We start from the raw sequence: 24430 nt of genomic DNA on the forward strand, positions 1-24430 counted from the left end.
GGTCTGCAAATTGTTTTTAACTTTGAAGTCTGTGATACAGTCTCCATATGCATTACAGAATTCTAACACTCCTCAAACTGTTTGAGAATCTCTCCAATGAAGTGCCTTTAGATAACGCTGAATACAATGTCTCTGTATATAAATATATATTCACAAGTTATTGTTCTCAATGCGAAGTTCCTAAGGTGCTCAAGATGTTCTAGAAGATGCTTTCCTAGTTGATTCTAGTTTTCCTAGCCTATGAAAGCCCATTGAAGACTGACATTGAGGGAATGCAAAAGGTTGATTAATTAACTTTTGTTTCAATGTGGCAACATTTATATATAAATGTGCTTTAATTTAGCATTTTGGCCAACAGGAGCCTGTGATGGTCTGTGACAGATGAAGAGTAAGGTACGGAATTGGGATTGTGTTCACTGATATTATAGATGAACGAATCAATCACAAATGGCTTGGCCAGAAAGGGAGTATGTTGATTGCCTCCTCCTTAGCATTTCCCATCTGCCTGGAAGTAAAAGCAATGCTCTCATGCTGTGCGGTCAGCAGGAGACCATCGTGAGACTTGGCACCCACTCTGTCACCTATTGAAAGGCTTATCCAGAGCTGTCCATGCAGTAGATGCATTATTTAAGCACCTCAATGATCTGCTCCATCATATTCCATGTTGCAGCATGTATTTCACTTTTAATGCACAATTTCAACATGGACATGGGTTGCACACCAGAGTCAAGAGCCATGTGGTCAGTGGATATCCCTGGCTCTCAGTTGCCTCTCTCCACTTTGCTGTGGTGGCACAATTGACTATGATACAGCAGACTTGTGCAGCGTAAAAGCAACAGAACACCTGTTAGCAAACTGGGCACTGCCCTGCAGTGATGTACTGTGCCTTATTACATGCCAGCTGGACACTGAGGGAGATGAACCCCTTGAGCTTGTAGCGCATCTCAGAGGTGGCATGCAGGACTGGCAAAGTGAGGTGTGTGCAGTTAATGACACCGGGAGCTCACTCGCTCCACTTCTCACTGTAATGAAAATATACGATGTATTCCTTTCTCTTATAATCTTACTGACCTCTCTTTTAGTAACTGGCGATGGTGAACCTAGGGATGTTGCTAATAATCAGCTTTAGCTTGCAAGGAGACCAATGCATTAAAGTTCATGGTCACCTTCCCAGCCACTGACAATGCCATCCTTATCCTGGCTCTACTGTGGAAGGTGACAGATTTCACTTAGGACCTCCGTGGTGAAGTGCAGACATTTGAAACACTTCTTCAGTGAATCTGCAGTAGTTTAATGGCTTCCGTAATATACCACATGAATCAGCCTCCTGCTGAGCATGTTTTGCAATCCTACCTCCTCCAATTCTCAGTGGTGTGTTCTGCTCTGTGCCACTTCTGCCCCTTCTCCCAGTCAGGATGTAGACCAAGGGTGATGCAAACTATTACTCCCATAGAGTCACAGAGTCGTACAGCATGGAATCGGATCCATAGGTTCAACTCATTCATGCCAAACAGGTATCCCAAACTGAACTAGTCCCATTTGCCTGCATTTGGTCCATACCCCTCTAACCCCGCTTTTCTATTCATGTACCTGTCCAAATGCCTTCGGAATATTGGATGTGTCTACTGATGAAAAAGTGCTTTGTAAATAAATGTTGGTGACAGTATGATGATGCATAGTGACACAACTACAACAGATTTGAATGTGATATCAGTTTCAGTGGAAATAAAGAATAGCAAGGGAAAAAAAAGTCACAGGTGGGTATCCTCTAAAGATTCTAGAGAGTTGCCTTTGTAGGGCAAAGTATAAATCAGGAAATAATGATGGTGTGTAAGAAGGGCATTACAATCAAAATGAGTGACTTTAATCTGCATATTGACTGGACAAATCAGATGGGCAATGATAACATGATTGACTGAAAACACATAAATTTCCAGAGTGCATCAAGGATTGTTAACAAAGACGGATATGAAAAGTAACCATTCAAAAACTAAGACATACAAAATGGTGAAAACTGGTGGTAAGTAAGAGGATTGGGATTTTTTAAATGAACAAACAGATGACAAGAAAGCTAACTATGGGATAGTGTAGGGGGAGGGGCTTAGATTAGTTCACAGGTCGGCGCAACATCAAGGGCTGAAGGGCCTGTTCTGCGCTGTAATGCTCTATGTTCTGTCTTCTAACGAAAAGGGAGAAAATTGAATACAACAGTAAATTAGCAAGAAATATAAAAACAAATAAGCTTCAATGGATAATAAAAAGACTGTAGCTTAAGAAAAGATTGGGACCCTTGGAGGATGCAATTGGAAAATTAATAATGGAGAAGAAGGAAGTGGTAAATTGTTAAAGCCAATATTTTAGTCTCCACAGTGAAACATATGATAGATATCTCAAAGATAACATAAGCAATATGCTAACAGGAAGAAATAACTTGTAAAAGTCTATATCAGAGAGACAATAGTGCGATGAAAGCCGTACGAGTTGAGGGTGTGCACCCAAGTGTTTTAAAGGAAATGGCTGCAGAGGAAATGGAGGCATGGTTCAAATATTCCAGAACTCTCTGAACTCTGGGAGGGTTCCCAGTGGATTGGAAAGACCCTAATGTGATGGCTCCTGGTCAAGAAGGGAGGGAGATAGAAAGCAGGAAACTATTGGCCAATTAGCCTTATATCTGTTGATGACCAGTTGAAATTTCTAGAGTCAATTATCGATGAAGAAATAGCAAGACGTTTAGAAAGGCTTATTGGAATCAAGCAGAGCCAACACTGATTTGTGAAAGGGAAATCATTTTTGATAAATTTACTAGAGTTTTTGAGGAGAGTTGTAAGCATAGTTGATAAAGGGGAATGGATAGATGTAGTGTATTTAAATTTCCAGAAGATATTTGATAAGGTGCCACATAAAACGTTATTGCACAAGATAGCAAACCATGGTACTGAGGGTAATATATTAGCACAGATTGAGGGTTGGCAGAAGATAGAAAATCAGGATAAATGCATCTTTTTCAGGTTGAAAGCTCATAACTAGACAGTGCCACAAGGATCAGTCCTATGGCCTCAATGATTTACTATCTTTATTAATGTCTTGGAGGACAGAGCAGAATGTAGTGTCTAAATTTACAAAAATAGGTGGGATGACATGTTATGTTAAGGATACAAGAAATCTGCAAAGAGAGAGGTTGACTGAGTGGACAAAAAGTTGGCCGATGGAGTTTAATGTGAGCTGAGGTCATGCACTTTAGTAGGAAGTATAAAAGGCAGACTATTATTTAATTGGAGCAATACAGAGGGATCTAGGTGTTCTTCTGCATGAAGCACAGAGTGATGTAGAAACTAGATCACTGGAAGTATTTAAGGAGGAGGTAGATAGAGTTTTGAAATGTTAGAGTTGGTGGCTGTGATGAAAGAGGTGTTGATGCCTGAGCCAGATCAGCCATAATCATACTGAATGGTGGGGCAGACACGAGGGGACAAATAACCTTCTCCTACTCCTATTTCTTATGTTCTTTACTCTGAGATCATTAATTAACCCCGCCACATTTCACAGTATCAAGATCTGCTCTCTGGTCAGTTCCAAAGCACGCAGCTCTAAAAAAATCCATCTTGAAAGCATTCTGAAAACATCTCATCTAGATTTCTCCAGCCAATCTGATTTTTTTACAGCTTATATATAGATTAAAGTCACCCATGATTATTGCTATCCTTTTATCAGAAGCACACAGCATTTATTCTTACATATTTTGCCCCACATTGTGGATATTGTTCTGGAGTTTGTAGATCAGTGACTTCTTTCCCCTACTACTTCTCATCTCCAACCAAACTGATTCTAAATCTTGATGCCTGAATTAAGGTCATCTCTAACAATGCTTTATGCATAGGAAATTGTGTCTCACTAACTTAATTGAGCTTTTTGTTGAAGAAGTGATGAAGAGAATTGATAAAGGCACAGCAGTCAACATAATCTATATGGACTTCAGTAAGGCATTCAACAAGGTTATATATGGTAAACTGGTTGATAAGGTTAGATCACATGGAATACAGGGAGAAGCAGCCATTTCAATACAGAACTGGTTCAAAGGTAGGAGACAGAGGGTGGTGATGGACGGTTGCATTTCAGACGGGAGGCCTGTGACTGGTGGTGTGCTGCAAGGATTGGTGCTAGATCCAATGCTTTTTGTTGCTTCCATTAACAGTTTGAATGTGAACATAGGAGGTATGGTTAGTAAATTTGCAGATGACACCAAAATTGGGGGTGTAGTGGACAGTGAAGGAGATTACCTCAGAGTACAATGGGACCTTGATCAGATGAGCCATTGGGCTGAGGAATGGCGGATGGAGTTAATTTAGATAAATGTGAGGAGCTGCCTTTTGGAAAGGAAAATCAGGGCAGGACTTATACACCTAATGATAAGGTCCTGGGGAGTGTTGCTGAACAAAGAGCCTATGGAGTGCGGGTTTATAGTGCCTTGAAAGTTGTGTCCAAGGTAGATAATGTAGTGAAAAAGGCAACTGGTACGCTTGCCTTTATTGGTCAGTGTCTTGAGGTGAGAGGTCATGTTGCGGCTGTAGAGGATATTGGCTAGGCCACTTCTGGAATACCACATGCATTTTGCTCTCCCAGCTATAGAGGAAGGATGTTATGAAACTTGAAAGGGTTCAGAAAAGATTTACTAGGATGTTGTCAGGGTTGGACAGTTTGAGCTAGAGGGAGAGGCTGGATAGGCTGGAGCTATTTTCCCTGGAGCACTGGAGGGTGAGGGGCGACTTTATAGAAGTTTATAAAATCATGAGGGGCATGGATAGGGTGAATAGCCAAAGTCTTTTCCTCGGGGTAGGAGATTCTGAAACTAGAGGGCATAGGTTTGAGGTGAGAGGGGAAAGATTTCAAAGGGACCTAAGGAGCAATGTTTTCACGCAAAGGGTAGTGAGTGTATAGAATGAGTGGCCACAGGAAGTGGTGGTGGCTGGCAGAATTACAACACTTAAAAGGCATCTGGATGGTACATGAATTGGAAGGGTTTAAGAGGGATATGGGCTAAATGCTGGCAAATGGGACTAGATTAGTTCAGGATTGCTGGTCAGCATGGACAATTTGAGCCAAAGGGTCTGTTTCCATGCTGTACATCTCTATGACTCTATAATTGCACTAATACCATCTTTGATTAACAGTGCTACTACTCCATTTTGACCTAGCTTTCTATTTTTCTTCGGTGTCATATACTCCTCAATATTCAGGAACCAATCCTGGTCTTCCTGTTGCCATGTCTCTGTAATAGCTATCAGATTATATTTATTCACTTCACCATGTGTCATAAAACTAACATGTTCTCTCAACCAGGCTTAGCTAAATGACATAAGAAAAGTGAAAACAGGTAGAAAAGGAAGAAGAGAAATACTTACTTCCATAAACAGAAATCACCAAAACACATTAACCATCACTGATACATAATTCAGTGCACGATAGCAACTGTAAAATCAATTATCTTTGCAGTCTAAAAACCACATAATTAAATCCTGCTGGATAAATTTACTTTATATAATATCTAACAGCTTCATTTTAATTAATTGTCAGTAAATAACTGCAAGAGGAAAGCAATCCAACCTGGATGATGAATTTTGAGAGAAATTCAGTTGCAATTATCATAATTATGTAATTAAGGTGAAAAAAAGAACATGATCCAAATAGGTTTCAGAATCTAACCTCAGCTCTCGATGTGCCTAGACTTTGCTGTACTATTGTTATAAATGAGGACGACTGGAGTTCAGGAAGAACCACAGCTGTCTTCTCAAGACACCGACAGGTCCAACTTGAGCACTGTTCCCACTTATTTCCATTTGAACCAGGCATCACAAATCCTCTGATACTTTCATTAATTGGAGGCAGCAAGACCAATTCCTGCTCAGACACACAAACACTTTCCAAGTGGCCAAGAAAAGCAACTCCAGCTGTTTTACTCTCTTTCCAAGCTAAGAATACAAAGGCCAATCTTTACACCCCTACCAGTACAGACTGCAAATTAAACACAGAACCCTCATAATATATACAGTTTCATACAGACTGGCTCAAACAGTTACCAACAGCCAGTAACAGCTTGTTCCCAACTTGTTAATCAACATTAACATCACATTATAAAGCATTTCAATCATGATAATATACAGTTAAAGCCTTGTCATTTTAAACTGGCTTTAACAGCACTTCTGTTGCTCAACATCACTACTTGAACCAAAAAGTTAAATATCACATATGCTGTATTTCTGAAATGGAAACAGAAAATGCTGGACTGGTCACATCAGGCAGCATCTGTGAAAAAGAAGGATTTATATCTATAAAGTGGTTTATACAATCTCAGAATGTCCTTAATAGCGTTATGGCTAATTACATTTTTTAAGATGTGTTCCAATGTAGGCAGTCAACTTGTGCACACCCAGTTCCACTAATAGCAATGATATGGATAATCAGATCTTCTTGTTTAGTGATGTTGGTTGAGTGACAAAAGTTTGGCAGGACACCAGGGACAATTCCCTTTTCTCCTCTATAAAACAGCACCATGGCTTCATTCCATCCACCTAAAAATGTAGATGGAACCTCAATTTAACATCTCATCTGCAAGATAGAAAGAGGAAATGATGGTTAACATTTCCTCAAAAGTTAATTCTCTTCTCCGCAAATTGATTTCCATTTGTATTTTTTCCCTGTGGACCTTCATTGCCATCGGTTCCCATTTTCCCATTCAATTCTGTGTTTGCTAAAACTTGTTTTCACAGCATCTCCTATCCCAGCAACTCTAGCATTGGCAGTTCCTATTATCTCAGTGGACTAGTCATCAATGCCAGTGATATCACCACTGTGGCCTTTGAAAATGAGATTATCTGAGATTATTCACTATTTCCTCCCATGCCAAAACTCTAGGAGAATTGGCTAATATCCTCAGTTTCAATTCTTTTGTAAATATCGTGGTACCGAATGTCAATAAGGTGAATAGCCATTTTACTGACTGAATTGTAAGAATTCAGAGTAGGCTGGAAGACTGAAGAAGAGCAGAGTGTACGGGGAAACACAGGAGAAGAGCTCAGTATCTTGCCACCGATATGTCATATTGTCAGCAGTGGGAAAAGTTGGCAGTTTAGACGTCAATTGTGGTACATCTTAAAGTTGACAAAAACAACCCCCACTGACTGAATGTCACCCTCCATCAATGGGAAGCCTGCAATCCTCACAATACAGCCTGTTCGCTTTTCTGAGGCAAAAGGGTGGCATGATGGCTCAGTGGTTAGCAATGCTGCCTCACAGCATCAGGGGGTTCAATTCCAGCCTTAGGCAACTGTCTGTGTGGCTTTTTCACATTCTCCCTGCATCTGCGTGGGTTTCCTCTGGGTGCTCCATTTCCCTCCCACAGTCCAAAGATGTGCAAGGTAGGTGGATTGGCCATGCTAAATTGCCCATTGTGTCCAGGGATGTTTAGGTTAGTTGGATTAGACATGGGAAATTAGGGGAATGTGTCTGGGTGGCATGTTCTTCAGAGGGCCGGTGTGGACTTGTTGGGCCTGTTTCCACAGTGTAGGGATTCTATGATCTATGAATAAATGGACTGAATGTCCTCAGTTCCTCAGTGCCAACCCTTTTGTAATGGGGAATAGTAAAGTAGGAGATGTTGCAAATATGCCCTACTGTAGCCTGGAAAGAGCCAGATGCAGGAAGGTTCATGGCTGCAGTCACTTTCTCAGACATCAGCAATGCCATCCTTACCCTGTTCTCAAATCACAGATTTCATTATCTCCTTAATGAAGTGCACATCCTTCTTGCTAAGGTTCGGGGAGAAGAACTGGTCTTGACCACGCTGGGTTTCTATTCTTTCCTGATAAGAGCACTCTTACTCAGCTTGCCTCCGTGTCACATCTGCTCACTTCCCCTTTTTATGTAGTAAACTAGAGGAAATGTAAACTTTGGCATTCACTTCTTGGACAAGCAATTTGTGCAGAATTCTTGAAGTCAGAACACATCTTCAGCAATTGCACACATCTTGTGGATGTTAGCGACATTGAACATAATGGAAAACACTCCACATCTTTTTGATTGCAGAAATAATGAGTACAGCAGTTAATCTGAAAGTGCATGATAATGTGTTCAAATGGCACAGTCAGGGGGTTGATGAGGTTTGTCTTCGTGCTGCTGAACATCTACTCGCTCGCTGAGGTTAAATGAGGGCATTAGCTAGAGTGCTGAGTTCTAAAATGGCATTGTTGGTGTCAAACCAGTGTTACACATCAACAGATGTCATTACCTGTCTCTCTGTATTCTTCCCGTTGATGCTTTATGATTATGTGAGCATCACCTTCATCAAAGGAGAATTGTAGCACATATATAGATTTTGAACCAGGACCAGTTGTTGAGAGTTCAGGAGAGCTCAGCACAAATACAGCCACTTGTTTGGACAATCTTGTGAATGGGCAAAATAGCAGGAACATCCAGTCTATAAACAGAAACCATCCACCTCCTCTCTCTCTCTCTCTCTCTCTCCCTCCCTCCTATGTGGGGAGTTAAAAGAAAATCCCTTGTGGCTAGCGACTTTCTCTCACCTTTCTCTGTAAGGTTCTCTCTCTACAAATCCCCAGCTGCAAGTACAATAGGAAAATCCTTCTCCAAAGATACTGAAAGGGCGAATCCTCAGTTGGTGAATAAAAGACTGAGAATCAGTGTATATACAACCCCATGTCCTTAGCAAGGAAAACAATTATCTGTGAATTGGACTGGTGTTAGAACAATGCTTCTCTGACTTCTTTTTTCCTTTATCAACCTTAATAATTACGTTTTGTGTCTGTTTGAAGGTGAAATGAAATTTGAAGAAAGAGGCAGAGTTTAAACTAGAGCTACAGATTTGTAATTCAACATGCTTATTGTTGCCATTGGTTTTTTAAAAAAAACAATTACAACAAATAGTTGATTTCTTGGGGGTGGGAGGGAGGCAGAAAACCCTGGTGCGCGAGTTGATTTGTGTTGAGTTTGTCAGTTGGATAAAATTGGGCAATTCAGCGGTTTCATCAAATTTTAACATCTGTGACAACTCTACAAATAAAGGGGTTTTCAGACCATTTATTAGCAGGCACAGTCATGCTGCTACAATATTTCTGCATTTGTGTTGACATATGTGGTAATTGGGCTCACACAGAAGTAAAGTTAGAAGAATTCAACAATATCCTCAAAAATTATCACCACTCCATTAAACTTAAAGCAACAGCACACAAGTTATGCATTAATTAACCTGACATTGCAGTACTTGAATTTGTACAAGACAACAGGCATAATTAGCAACAAAAAATTTTTTCGAAGTAACTGACACTTGTTTCTAGCCAAAAAAAAGCCATAATCCTAAATTATCTTTTGCGGACTGGTAAACTCACATGCATTTACTTCTATCTCAAATGCACAAACCTGGAACATTTTATACTGGCTGTTTACTGCATGTCTGAGCTCAATCTCAGATTTAAATTTAACAATTGACACAGTATTCATTACAACAACATCCACACATCTTTCTCCATATTGAAGCTCCGAGCATATGCAGCCTTGAGTGAGATATTCAACATTCATTTTTCAATTAATTAATTAACTCTATGATTTAGAATTTTCCTGCTTTGCAGTTAGTTAAGTGTTCTTTTGTTGACAGGATTGAACTGTTTCCTTACCATTACAGCCTCCTTCTGGAGTGAAGTCTCACAGAACTGAAGCAGGTTTTTAAACAGCTCTACTGCAAACTAAATTTGCATCCCTGGAATGAAAATCCTGTCTTTCCCAGCACTTTCTCCTGAGGCATGCAGACCAAGTTGGGAACTTACCCAACTCCTGCTACTTGCTTCAAGGATGAAAATCTAGGCCTTCTGATTTAAAAAAAAGAGAAGTTTTAGAAAGGGAAAAATATTTTCAATTAAAATTTATACTCTATATTCCCCATGGTATTTCTTATATCTATAACAAAGTAATTGAAGACTGTAACTATTAAGTTAGTCATATCTTTTTACAGCCTTGACTCTCTACAGTTACTGGTGTAGAACACGTCATTTGGTGGAATTATAATAACATATCTATAGGTCCTCTGATTACATAGCTATAAACAGACACTTGCAAGTCAATCCTTGCTACTTAAGATTTATCTAGTTACAAATATAATCTTTGAAACAAAATCCTAGTTACAGTATCCACAACAGTAACCACGGAATCACAAAGAAAAACCCATTCTTGGGTATGGGAGATTGTTTCCAATGTATTACAGACTGTCTGTGGTATTAAAAAAAAGGTAATGAGCTTTTAATGAACCAACTGTAAACTAGTTTCTTCAGCAATGTGGTACTGTTTAAGGCAGAAACTCACTCTCATCAAGAGAGTGAAAGGCTTAAGCCAGAAATTCAGTCAGCATTCCTGAAGCTGATCCCATTAGTCATAGTTACTTCAGTCTGTCAACACTTTGTGGGAAACTGGATTAAAGGTGTTCTTAAATTACATTGTGCCTGCACTATTAACCTGATCCAATTGTCCTTTTCAGTCTCTCATGAATTAAACTCTAAAGGTTCCCTTCAATGCAAGTGAATCAATAACTATCCTGTGTCCCTGGTTCTTTCTAACAATGATAAGACAGCCAAGGATTTCTGACACATTAATTTTCTATCCACCTTGTCTTCTGGACACTGTTTTAGTGGCTATTCTAGGATTTGAGCCTTCATTCACTTCATAGCATTTATTAAAGAGTATGAATTGTGCTGGGGTAAAAAGGAGAGTATCTGGGTTTTACAGACTGAACGCAAAAGAGTTTTACACTAACCAGGTGTAATATAATCAGAACACAGCCTTGAAATGTTCTGCAACCCAACCTTCCCACCTGCAGTAACTTTGGATTTGATCCCATTAAGAGCATTTTTTTTCTAGTTATCACCCCAAACCCTTCCATCTTGCTTGTCCTGGTTGGGTGAGTTTTCACCTAGACTGACTGGCTTTGCAGGGCAGTGGTGACGAATTTCAAGACAGGAATTAGAAAAAAAAATGACATTGCCTAGCTTACTTCAAAACAGCCAGGATCTACAAGACCCACGCATAAGAATTGGAAGTAGGACATTTAAATCTGTTCTACCGTTCAATCAGATCCTGATTCATCCGTGACTTAGCTCCAGCTATACAACATGGTTTTGAAACCTTTAACTACATTGCTGTGCTCAGCTGCAAGTCGAAATGCCAACCATCTGTGTTTTCTAGAGTCAAATGTTTATTGTCATTTGTAAAGATTGCCCTGTTGAGGAAAGCTGCCCCACTTATCAATACAAGTCCCATTAGCTTCAAACAATTATACTGCTGCGAAGAATCCTCCTTTGCTTGGTTTGTTATGAATGATACCACTGGGAATACAGTGGTACTGGTTGCTCACTTCGTGTGGTCCTGGTGCCCACTTTTATTGCAGGTTGGCTCCCACAGCCCAACTGTGTTGCAGTACTGCGATTCCTTTGTAATCTTAAGCACACACACTACTTTAAACTCTCTGAGTTACTACTGGGCCAGGTGATGGTCAATAAGATTTGCAAGCTGCTTTTTATTCAGCACTAGGCAAAACACGTGGAACAATGAGACCGATAAGAGATGCTTGATGCAATCAATGCAGCTTCTGTATTGTTAGAAAAATAAAACACACGCGAGTGTGAGCCAACTCCAATGGGCCATTTAGCTTAATTCAATTAACAATCTCTTTGTGCCTTGTACCTAGAATCATTAGCCTTGCCAAGGCGGCACTGTGCCAAGCAGTTGATCGGAAAGCAGATGGATGGCGATTACAGTGCTTGATTGAAAGTTTTCTTGGAGATGCAAACAATAGAAAAATCATGAATTATAGTAAGGAGGGCAGTTGGATATTGGAACCACTGTTTGATCTCCGAAGCCTGACTGGGGACTGTGACCACTTATTCCGGAGTGATCAGGAGTTGGAACCTTTGCGGAATTGCCCTTCCCAAACTCTGGCATTTAGAACAAAGGATCATTGAGGCAACTTGCTACCTCAGTTGATATGAGCTAATTCATCACAGGGGTCGATTTCAGGACCTTCATAGTTTACAAGAATTAACGTCCACTGAGTAACACATTTATCCATTTATATCCTACGCATTTCTACTAGAAAGAACTAGGCTGGGAAGAAAACAGTAAAATTACAATTACAGGAAGTTGCAGTGCAAAAGAAGGACTTTTGGCCCATCACAGCTGTGTCAGCTCCTCCTGTACAGAAATAAACTTAGCATAACATGTGATGTTGCTGGCTCAGCTATTCCAATTGACAAATGATTCTATGCTCCAACAACTCATTGTACAAATGTAATCACTTGAATTATATGTTGCATAACTCTTTGAGCCCTCGATTATGGCACGAACCCTATTAAGTGGATGAGCTGGAAAATTTCTTTAGTCTTTCAAGCGAACTATATGTCTGGATTTGGTTTTCTTTGCATCAGTTTTAAAATATTCAACCTTATTTTGTTTTAAAGTAAACAATGAACAATGTATTTCTCAGAAAACATATGATCTTTACTCCTTAAAGGGTTACAAGTTGGGAATGTTGTGGCTAGGCTGATGTACATGACAAGGGGTTTTGTGCGAATATCAGATTTAATTTCACCAGTCATCAAAAGGTGACTGCTGCTTTAATGTGCATTACTGCGGTTAATTTGTATTTTGATCTTTGCTCAAATTCCACATGGCAGCGTTTGCAGAAAAACTCTTCTTATCTCACGGTGAGTACAGAAACATAACACTGCTTGTTGTGAGACCCCGCCCCCTACAAGTCACAAACTGCATTTCAACTCGTCTTTTGAAGTGGCAATACCAAACACGCATTGTAATCTTAAAGCCGCAAGTTCAGAAATGCTTGAGTTATCAGATATTACTGGCTATTTTCTAAAAAAGATTGCAGAATTGGAAGCATAAACAAGCAGAAAGATAGAAAGCTTTGGCTTCAATATCTAAAGTAATGGTCTGCTGGGATAGTACAGAACTAAATCGTTGCCACAATGTTGAAAGTACATTTTCTTTGTCCAGTTAAAATCAAACATATTTAAACCTAGAGAACCTTTTTGTTCTGTAATATATGAAAATGTCTTTCATGCAGTTATTTGTATGTCACGGTAACCACTTTGAAGGCAGTATCAGCATTTTAGTAACATGGTTGCTGCTCCACAAAAGACATTCTAAACACTTATAACAATAGCTCCTTTAACGTTCCATAGTATGTCAATCTCAAGGTCACTATAAATGCCAGTTATTTTAAAATTAGTTTTGAAACTGAAGTGTGAACATAAGCATTTAATTTTACAAGAATCGTCACGACAGCTAGAGTTATAAAAACACAGTTCCTACAGGTATATTAATCAGACAAGCATAAGAAACGTAAAGCCCTGTGGATGTGGGAAATTTAAAATGGAAAATCCATGAAATGGCAAAAGAATTGAGCGCACAATTTGCATTAGCGCATGCAAATAACATGGCAGAAATGATTTTGAATTGGCAGTCTAAGGGAAACAAGATCCTGAGACAATTATAATCACCAGGAAAAGGTATGAAGAAAATTAAAAGGTAACAATTCCCAGCGAGGTGAATTCATCTCTCAAATTTTAAAACAAAAAGGGTTGCTGAGAAAGGAGATGCAGTGTATCAACTTTTAGACATTCCCAAGGTTCCTGAAAGATCCAACATATTTGAAAATAAAATATGTAACTTCCCTACTTGAGAAGAGGAAGACCGAAAACCAGCTGTCCTGGTACGAGTGCCCCAAAAATTCGTACACTCGTACGGTAGATGAGTAGGAACGCAAACTTGTTGCATGTTAATTTGAACTGCAGTAAAAGCTGGTTTTGAGGTGACCAATGATATACCTTGTCACTCCAAAATAAAGTGCATTGTTCATCCTTGCTTTTGATTGGGTCAGGATCACAAATCACAGCTATTAATTGGGAGACAGTTAAGTTTGAGAAGAGGTGTATTCCTTTTAAGTGAGAAATGTAGATTTGTGTCATCAAGTTCTTTGAGAAGGTGACCAAACAGGTAGATGAGAGTAAACCGGTTGATGTGGTGTATATGGATTTCAGCAAGGCATTCGATAAGGTTCCCCACAGCAGGCTATTGTACAAAATGCAGAGGAATGGAATTGTGGGAGATGTAACAGTTTGGATCGGAAATTGGCTCGCTGAAAGAAGACAGAGGGTGGTAGTTGATGGGAAATGTTCATCCTGGAGACCAGTTACTAGTGGTGTACGGCAAGGGTCGGTGTTGGGTCCACTGCTGTTTGTCATTTTTATAAATGACCTGGATGAGGGCGTAGAAGGATGGGTTAGTAAATTTGCAGACAACACTAAGGTCGGTGGAGTTGTGGATAGTGACGAAGGATGCTGTAGGTTGCAGAGAGACATAGATGAGCTGCAGAGCTGGGCTGAGAGGTGGCAAATGGAGTTTAATGCAGACAAGTGTGATGTGATGCACTTCGGGAGGAGTAACCTGAAGGCAAAGTACTGGGCTAATGGTAAGATTCTTAATAGTGTAGATGAACAGAGAGATCTCGGTGTCCATGTACACAGATCCTTGAAAGTTGCCACCCAGGTTGATAGGGCTGTTAAGAAGGCATATACAGTGTTTTAGCTTTTATTAATAGAGGGATTGAGTTCCGGAACCAAGAGGTTATGCTGCAGCTGTACAAAACTCTGGTGCGGCTGCACTTGGAGTATTGCATACAGTTCTTGTCACCGCATTATAAGGAGGATGTGGAAGGTTTGGAAAGGGTGCAGAGGAGATTTACTAGGATGTTGCCTGGTATGGAGGGAAAGTCTTACGAGGAAAGGCTGAGGGACTCGAGGCTGTTTTCATTAGAGAGAAGAAGGTTGAGAGGTGACTTAATTGAAACATATAAAATAATCAGAGGGTTAGATAGGGTGGATAGGGAGATACTTTTTCCGAGGATGGTGACGGCGAGCACAAGGGGGCACAGCTTTAAACTGAGGGGTGAAAGATATAGGACAGATGTCAGAGGTAGTTTCTTTACTCGGAGAGTAGTGAAGGAATAGAATGCTTTGCCTGCAATGCTAGTAGATTCGCCAACTTAGGTACATTTAAGTCGTCATTGGATGAACATATGGACATACATGGAATAGTGTAGGTTAGATGGTGTTCAGATAGGTATGACAGGTCGGCACAACATCGAGGGCTGAAGGGCCTGTACTGTGCTGTAATGTTCTATGTTCTATGTTCTATGTTCTATATAACAAAATACAATAACAAAGGAGCTTTTCACCCTAGTAGCTCAGTTTGCAGTACTTCAGTGTTGGATTAAACTGAAAAATATATCCTGAATGTTTCTCTAAGTTAAGGTGTAGAAAAAAAAGTACTTTCTTGCAATAAAAGGTGGCTAGGGTTTCAAATGATAACCAGCTGCTTCTCATACAAGACGGTCTGTTAACTGGATTGTGAGTTCTATGAAATGGAGTACCATGATAAAATATCAGGTTCTATGAAATTGGACTATCTGGCATCCTATATTGTGTGTGAATGTTGTGTGTACAAACAGAAAGTGCAAGTAGGTTGAGCAACAAGGATTCAGAACAATGTGACTCCAGGAAACACCATGGCGTTTGCCATTTTTCAAGGAAGGAGACCTGCTACCTTACCTACATGTGACTTCACTTCCACAAACTCTTAATGCCTCAGGAGATTGAGACAGGATGGTATGTCACCCACATACCAGTGCAAACTTTAAAGATTAGAGGGTATGCTACCTACTGCAGGCTGATTAATGCAATCTGCTTTCATCATCTTTCCAACATTGGAATGGCCAAACATTTAATGGGAAGTAGGTTTCTCAACAGGTTAGTAGGATCAGCTTATATGTAGAAGAAAACACCTCCTGATGACTTGTGTACAGGTACACAAATGGGCACAGTTTAGAGAGAGAATGGCCAAATGCAGGCAAATGGGACTAGTTCAGTTGAGAAGACCTGATCAGCATGGACAAGTTGGGCCGAAAGGTCTGGTTCCGTGTTGTATGACTCCTAGACTCTAAAAATTTGATGACAATGTGAACAGTATTGGTCCAATAGCCTATTCATTAGCTAGAATTAAGTTGAAAGGACTATTCTAGAGTTTTGGCCTGGGTTTTAAGTCCATAATTCAAGTAGCCTTTCCTAAAATAGAGCATGATGCTTCTGTAACATTTTTTCGGATGTTACAGAAGGCGAGCAGGTACAGAAACCAAAAGCTCAGCCACTGTTTTGAAATGACTAAGAAAGAAGCTATGGTGCTTTGTGAAAGATCCAATTCCGTGAAATTTTTCATTGCGCTCTGCTTCTTTTGGATGTCAGCTCCAAAAATGTTTTTCAGTGATTTACTGCAGTTATGAAGAGGTGACACAAAGGTGCAAGGAAGGTCAGGCCTGCAACTGGTTTCATGACTGAATATAGCAATAATATCCTCTGGTGAAGGTGGCTGTTTCTGAAAATGTTTTTTAAATTCATTTTTGAACCCTCAATAAATAAAAAAGGAAATATTCAGAGAGCATATGGCCTTTAAACTCAAAGCCGTGATTGACTTATGTATTATGGCATCATCCGGCTGCTGCTTGACATCCCACTGACAGCTCCAATCAGCCACAATCCTGTCCCCCAGCTTACATCTCTCATTGACTTCCTTGCCATCAGATGGCCACTAAATGGCCAGCCAACACTCGCTTGAACAAGTTTGAGATGGTGGCAGTAAGTGGATTACTCAGTTCCTGCTCTCTTTTCTTCACCCCACAGAGAACTGTAAAATCCAATTCATACAACACAGATAATGTCCAATCAACCCATTATATTTATGTTGTCTCTTTGAAAGAAATGCCTGATTGGATATCATCCAATATCCCTTGCTCTTTTCCCATGGCCCTACAAAATATTTCTATTCCAAGTAAGTGTCTGATTTCTTTTGAAAGATACTATTAAATCTGCCTTCATTCAGAATTAAGATCAGGGTGGTGGGAAGTTTGCAACAAAGGTGTTAGCAAACTTGTAGTTTTGGAACTAGGATCTACAATGACACACACTGCATTATCAGAGGTTGATGAGGACAAATGGAGAACTTTTTCAAAGGAGAATAAACCCAAAATAAATCAATGGCTGGGCCACCCAAGTCAATACCATTGTATCTCTTTGGGATCGAGGGCGACATTATCAGGGGCAGGTATATTTGTCTGACCTTTCCAGCTTCAGAATGATGGGTAACAAGTGCAAATTGTGAAGGGGGCAATGGCATTTCGGACTGAGTTGAGGAAGAACTTCTTCACCTAAAGGGTTGTGAATCTACAGAATTCCCTGCCCAGTGAAGCATTTTAAGCTACCTCGTTGAATATTTTTAAGGCAAAGATAGATTTTTGAACAGTAAATTAATTAAGGGTTATGGTGAGTGAACGGGTACGTGGAGCTGAGTCCACGAAAAGATCAGCCATGATCTTATTGAACGGTGGAGCAGGTTCAAGGGGCCTAATGGCCTACTCCAACTCCTATTTCTTATGTACAAAAATATCAAGTAATTAGAACACAAGTGTGTTCTGTTACACAGCCCTGATGTGCTTACAGTGTGGCTCAGATTCCCACCCAGGTGAGATGCAGGTATCCTTTCACAGACAATCCAGCTTGCAGATAGATATGAAGGCTTGGTGCCAACCACCCGCCTCCCAAACATTGAACACGAAACTCTGATGATAATGAACTGCAGCATTTCTCAGGACGAGGTCTGTTTCTACACTCTATGGACATATCATTAGAACACAGATATGCTGTTTGCTGCAGATTTGATGTGAGAATAGAACCATAATCAGAATACGACTGTCTAACATGTTCCAAGATTTAAAATAATTTAGAACTCCCTTATATATGTGCAGAAGAGTTCAGATTTACCAAACTGTCATTCGTAAAACTTCACTCATCCTCACCCTGTACGGCCAAGTTTTCATTCCAGCTCTTCCCAAAACAATATGAAATCTGACAGCGTCCACCTACCTCCACAGTGAGTCAGGCCATACAGCGTGTACCCCTTGTGGCAAAAGCATTCGAAGCTGCCAGGTGAGTTCACACAGATGTGATCACAGGTTCTGTCAAAGGAGCATTCGTCAATATCTAAAAACAAAAATGGGAAATAGATCATTGAACTGCACATATTTACCCTGGGTTATCTTACATGTGAAATATCTCAAATCACTCAAAAGGACTTGAGGATAATTCAAGTCTTCCAGACTGCATTAATCTATATGTAAAGAATCAGAAAATACCACAGACCAAATATAGAGTGCATATGAATTGTAGATGGGACTTAATATTGATTTAAAGGTGCAAAACCAACCACTTGGTCGTAGAAAAAAGGTATGGAAATGGTTGCAGGGTGCTGCCGGGGGTATAACATAACTCAAGTTGCATTTATGTCAGTAATTCTGCTAAATAATTCACCTCCACCTGCTTCTCATGCAAGCTCTTGGTGCAACACTGACTCTTCCTGTATATCTACCACAAAGAGCAGCATTACCAGAATAAATGAATTGTCAGTGATGCATAAAGCAGTTGAATAGTCTGACGTAAGATAACAAAGTGTGAAGCTGGATGAACACAGCAGGCCCAGCAGCATCTCAGGAGCACAAAAGCTGACGTTTCGGGCCTAGACCCTTCATCAGAGAGGGGGATGGGGAGAGGGAACTGGAATAAATAGGGAGAGAGGGGGAGGCGGACCGAAGATGGAGAGTAAAGAAGATAGGTGGAGAGAGTATAGGTGGGGAGGTAGGGAGGGGATAGGTCAGTCCAGGGAAGACGGACAGGTCAAGGAGGTGGGATGAGGTTAGTAGGTAGATGGAGGTGCGGCTTGGGGTGGGGGGAAGGGATGGGTGAGAGGAAGAACAGGTTAGGGAGGCAGAGACAGGTTGCCTCAGGCCTCCTACCCTCCCTCGATCTCTTCATCTCTAACTGCCATCGAGACATTAACCGCCTCAACCTCTCCACCCCTCTCACCCACTCCAACCTCTCCCCCGCAGAACGGGCAGCCCTCCGCTCCAACCCCAACCTCACCATCAAACCCGCAGACAAGCGTGGCGCAGTGGTAGTATGGCGCACTGACCTCTACATCGCCGAGGCCAGACGCCAACTCTCCGACACCACCTCCTACCGCCCCCTCGATCATGACCCCACACCCAAGCACCAAACCATCATCTCCAACACCATTCATGACCTCATCACCTCAGGGGACCTCCCACCCACAGCCTCCAACCTCATTGTTCCCCAACCCCGCACGGCCCATTTCTATCTCCTTCCCAAAATCCACAAACCTGCCTGCCCTGGTCGATCCATCGTCTCAGCCTGCTCCTGCCCCACCGAACTCATCTCCACCTATCTGGACTCCATTTTCTCCCCTTTGGTCCAGGAACTCCCCACCTACGTCCGTAACACCACCCATGCCCTCCACCTCCTCCAGGACTTCCAATTCCCTGGCCCCCAACACCTCATTTTCACCATGGACATCCAGTCCCTATACACCTGTATTCCGCATGCAGATGGCCTCAAGGCCCTCCGCTTCTTCCTGTCCCGCAGGCCCGACCAGTCCCCCTCCACCGACACCCTCATCCGCCTAGCCGAACTCATCCTCACCCTCAACAACTTCTCTTTCGATTCCTCCCACTTCCTACAGACTAAGGGGGTGGCCATGGGCACCCGCAATGCCTGCCTCTTTGTAGGTTACGTGGAACAGTCCCTCTTCCGCACCTACACAGGCCCCAAACCCCACCTCTTCCTCCGTTACATTGATGACTGTATTGGCGCCACCTCTTGCTCCCCAGAGGAGCTCGAAAAGTTCATCCACTTCACCAACACCTTCCACCCCAACCTTCAGTTCACCTGGGCCATCTCCAGCACATCCCTCACCTTCCTGGATCTCTCAGTCTCCATCTCAGGCAACCAGCTTGTAACTGATGTCCATTTCAATCCCACCGACTCCCACAGCTACCTAGAATACACCTCCTCCCACCCACCCTCCTGCAAAAATTCCATTCCCTATTCCCAATTCCTCCGCCTCCGCCGCATCGGCTCACTCGATGAGACATTCCACTCCCGCACATCCCAGATGTCCAAGTTCTTCAAGGACCGCAACTTTCCCCCCACAGTGGTCGAGAACGCCCTTGACCGCGTCTCCCGCATTTCCCGCAACACATCCCTCACACCCCGCCCCCGCCACAACCGCCCTAAGAGGATCCCCCTCGTTCTCACACACCACCCCACCAACCTCCGGATACAACGCATCATCCTCCGACACTTTCGCCATTTACAATCCGACCCCACCACCCAAGACATTTTTCCATCCCCACCCCTGTCTGCTTTCCAGAGAGACCACTCTCTCCGTGACTCCCTTGTTCGCTCCACACTGCCCTCCAACCCCACCATACCCGGCACCTTCCCCTGCAACCGCAGGAAATGCTACACTTGCCCCCACACCTCTTCCCTCACCCCTATCCCAGGCCCCAAGATGACTTTCCACATTAAGCAGAGGTTCACCTGCACATCTACCAATGTGGTATACTGCATCCACTGTACCCGGTGTGGCTTCCTCTACATTGGGGAAACCAAGCGGAGGCTTGGGGACCGCTTTGCAGAACACCTCCGCTCGGTTCGCAATAAACAACTGCACCTCCCAGTCGCAAACCATTTCCACTCCCCCTCCCATTCTTTAGATGACATGTCCATCATGGGTTTCCTGCAGTGCCACAATGATGCCACCCAAAGGTTGCAGGAACAGCAACTCATATTCCACTTGGGAACCCTGCAGCCCAATGGTATCAATGTGGACTTCACCAGCTTCAAAATCTCCCCTTCCCCCACCGCATCCCAAAACCAGCCCAGTTCTTCCCCTCCCCCCACTGCACCACACAACCAGCCCAGCTCTTCCCCTCTATCCACTGCATCCCAAAACCAGTCCAACCTGTCTCTGCCTCCCTAACCTGTTCTTCCTCTCACCCATCCCTTCCTCCCACCCCAAGCCGCACTTCCATCTCCTACCTACTAACCTCATCCCACCTCCTTGACCTGTCCGTCTTCCCTGGACTGACCTATCCCCTCCCTACCTCCCCACCTATGCTCTCCTCTCCACCTATCTTCTTTTCTCTCCATCTTCGGTCCGCCTCCCCCTCTCTCCCTATTTATTCCAGAACCCTCACCCCATCCCCCTCTCTGATGAAGGGTCTAGGCCCGAAACGTCAGCTTTTGGGCTCCTGAGATGCTGCTTGGCCTGCTGTGTTCATCCAGCCTCACATTTTATTGTCTTGGATTCTCCAGCATCTGCAGTTCCCATTATCACTGAATAGTCTGACACGTTGGGCCACAAGGTACAGACCCAACGTGGGCACAATTTAAAAATCATTGTCCCTGAGGTCACCTTGGATCCTGAGACTGGTAGGGTAGGTTATCATTTTCAAAGGGAGTGCAGGAAGGAAAGGAAAACCTGTTTGTTTCCAATTAAAGGTCCACTGAATTCCTTAATGGACATTTTAAATGGGCAGTGCAGAAAGGAATTTTTAAACCATATTTTGGCAAATCCAAATAAACTGCTGCATATCAACGCACAGAGGTCAAGTATATCACGAGGCCAAATCAAGCCTATTTGGTTTTGCAGTTGAAACTGTTTCTCATGGAGATATTTGAGTTGGCACCTGCACTGGGACTTCACTTTACCTTCATGGCCCCTTCCACCACTTTTCAATGCTGCTGTCTGGCTCTCTTTGGATTAGCAGCAACAGCCCCCATCATGGCAGCTGTCTGCCTTTGCCAGTGATTCTGGACAGATGGTCGCTGCCTGCTGGGGATGTTTAGTCCCTCTAACTGGGCTCACTATCTGGCCAAACGCACATTAACATTGTGAGAGTGGTGCAACTAAGGCACCGAGCCCAGACATGGAATTATTCCATAGGTCAGCTTCCTGAGCTTTCTTTGAAAATTCGGCCCCATATCTTACAGCAGGAGACAAGGTCCGTTAAAAGACCTCCCCACTTCAGAAAATCAAACCATTTTCTTTCATGATCTGTGGGATATAGACAGCAGTGGGTGGGTCAGCCTTCATGGCCCATCCCTAACTTCCCTTGAGAAAGTGACGATGTGAGTTGCTTTCTTGAACCACTACTATTCATTTGGCGTGGGTACACCCAGAGTAAGGCAGGTTTTTGCAGGGATGACAGTGGTGTGTGCCAGTCGTCTGCTTTTCTATTTTTTAAAATCAGACTTTGTCGCAGTTAGGTATACTGAGTGGTTTTCCTCGCTACATCAGAGGGCAGTTAATTGTAACCTGGAGTCACATCTAGGTCAGACAAGGTGATAATGGCAGATTCACCATTCCTAAAGGACACAAAGGACCTTCCAAAACAACAAACATCAAGCTTCCATTTTTCTGAACCAAAAGGGAGGCAGCAAATATCCTACAACATTATAAAGAGATCTTTAAACTGGTCTTGATACTGTCCCTCATTAATTGTTACCTTCCACATCTCAACGCTTATTGATATGGTTCTACATATATCAGTTAATCCTCATCAAGTCAGGATCAAGGGAAAATCCAAGGGAATTTTGGAGCCTAGATCCATCCAAGGAAGTAGACTGGAACTGTCCAGGACACCACACTCAAATCTGTTCTCTGTCTGGTCAACTATCTAGAATATGGAACCCATATGATTAAAAAAAGTGCAATGGATCTATTGAAATTTACATAGTTTGCTGCTTTTTCTTCCTGATAGGGCCTGTTTAAGACAGTAGTCTCACCGGATACTAGATCATACCTGACAATGGTCAAAAGTTGAGGAATTGATTACCTGCAACCAACTCTGATTACACCTGTACCTTTATGAAGTGTAATACAATGGCTGAAATAATCATTCTGTCACTCTAGCTAAACATTTTCAAGCACGTTCACAAAGATGTAGCATAAAAAGGCAACCCAAGTTCTAGCCTTGGCTTAGTCGTAGCACTCTTGCCTCTGAGCCTGGGGTTCTGGATTCAAGCAAACTGCAGGATTCAAGACCATGACCTGTTCCCAAACTTCACCTCTGTACTGAAGGATTTCTGCACTGTGGGACATACCATTAAATGAATGAAGTATTGAACTTAGGTCTTAACTGTATTCACTAATAGATGTAGAAGATTCTTCAACACAATTTGAAATGAAACACTGGGGCACTCTCTCAGTATCTTGGCCATTACTAAAGTAGGTTATTTGGTCATAATTTTATGGCTGTTTGTAGGATCTTGCAATGGACAAACTGGCTGCTGTAATTCCACATCTCACCAGAGACCACAGTTGATGCAAGTACACATCACTGGCAGCGAAATCTGAGGTTTTGAATGGAGCTGGTATGATTAGAAGTTCATTCTTCCATTGTCACCACAATTTTTTTTTTTTATTCATTCATGGGATGAGGGGTGTTCCTGGCCCGGCAGCATTTATTGCCCATCCTTAATTGCCCAGAGGGCGGTTAAGAGTCAACCATATTGCTGAGTCTAGAATCACATGTAGGCCAGACCAGGTAAGGATGGCAGCTTCCTTCCCTGAAGGACATTAGTGAACCACATGGGTTTTTCCTGACAATTCATAATGGATTCATGATTGTCATTATATTCTTAATACAGATATTTATTGAATTCAAATTCCACCATATGGCAGGATTTGAACGCAGGCCGCCAGAACATTACTGGGTCTCTGGATTAAGAGTCCAGCAATAACTTCTATTCTATCAAGTCTATGTTTGATTTTTCCTCAGTGCTCTCCAATCCTTTGTCATCTTGCAATCATGGTTTATCGATGTGTCGTTAACCCTCACTCACACTGTTGTCGAGCTGGATTGGCTGCAGTTAACACCCGGGCTAATTCTTCCTTGTTTATAAGTGCCCAAACACAACATGTGTCTCACCTCTTGAGGGGCAGTTTTGGTCTCCCTATGTTCAGTTTTGTTGCCAGGAATCCATATCATGTTTTAGAAGTGTGCAAACATTAAACATTACCAAACACTGGGTTTGTATGAATAAAGTAAGGGAGATGCATCTTCTGCATCAATCAATCACAGCGTAGCACAGCACCTAAGTATACTCAGTGCTCACAGGTCAGCTGTATGAATGCAGTGGTATTTCTTTTCCCGGCAGCAGTTGGCCAGAGCAGTATTACCACAACTTCAGCTGCCAGTGGCAGGAACTGTGCACTTAGGTTATAAATACCCCTTGCCACAAATAGAGTTGGCAGGGTCTTAATGGTTAAGCAGGTAAACAAATTGGCAATCATCTGCAGTTTCATCCTTCCTTCTTACAATATTATTAATGGCAACAGATACAAAAATTGAAGAGACATTTCTGCCAGAACTTCAGTTTGATTAACTAGCAAT

At 42.2% G+C, this 24430-nt stretch overlaps 1 protein-coding gene across 2 annotated transcripts in view; it reads right to left on the reverse strand.

The window, feature by feature from the left end:
* Nucleotides 1-24430, reverse strand: part of LOC125462693 (signal peptide, CUB and EGF-like domain-containing protein 3) — a 361430-nt gene that overhangs the window by 43763 nt on the left and 293237 nt on the right. For both annotated transcript variants that reach the window (XM_059653452.1, XM_059653453.1), the window contains one exon: nt 18042-18158. In XM_059653452.1, coding sequence (XP_059509435.1) covers nt 18042-18158 — 117 coding nt within the window. The remainder of the gene's footprint in view (nt 1-18041; nt 18159-24430) is intronic.

Source organism: Stegostoma tigrinum, chromosome 21 (genome assembly GCF_030684315.1).
Source record: "Stegostoma tigrinum isolate sSteTig4 chromosome 21, sSteTig4.hap1, whole genome shotgun sequence".
Classification (NCBI taxonomy): domain Eukaryota; kingdom Metazoa; phylum Chordata; class Chondrichthyes; order Orectolobiformes; family Stegostomatidae; genus Stegostoma; species Stegostoma tigrinum.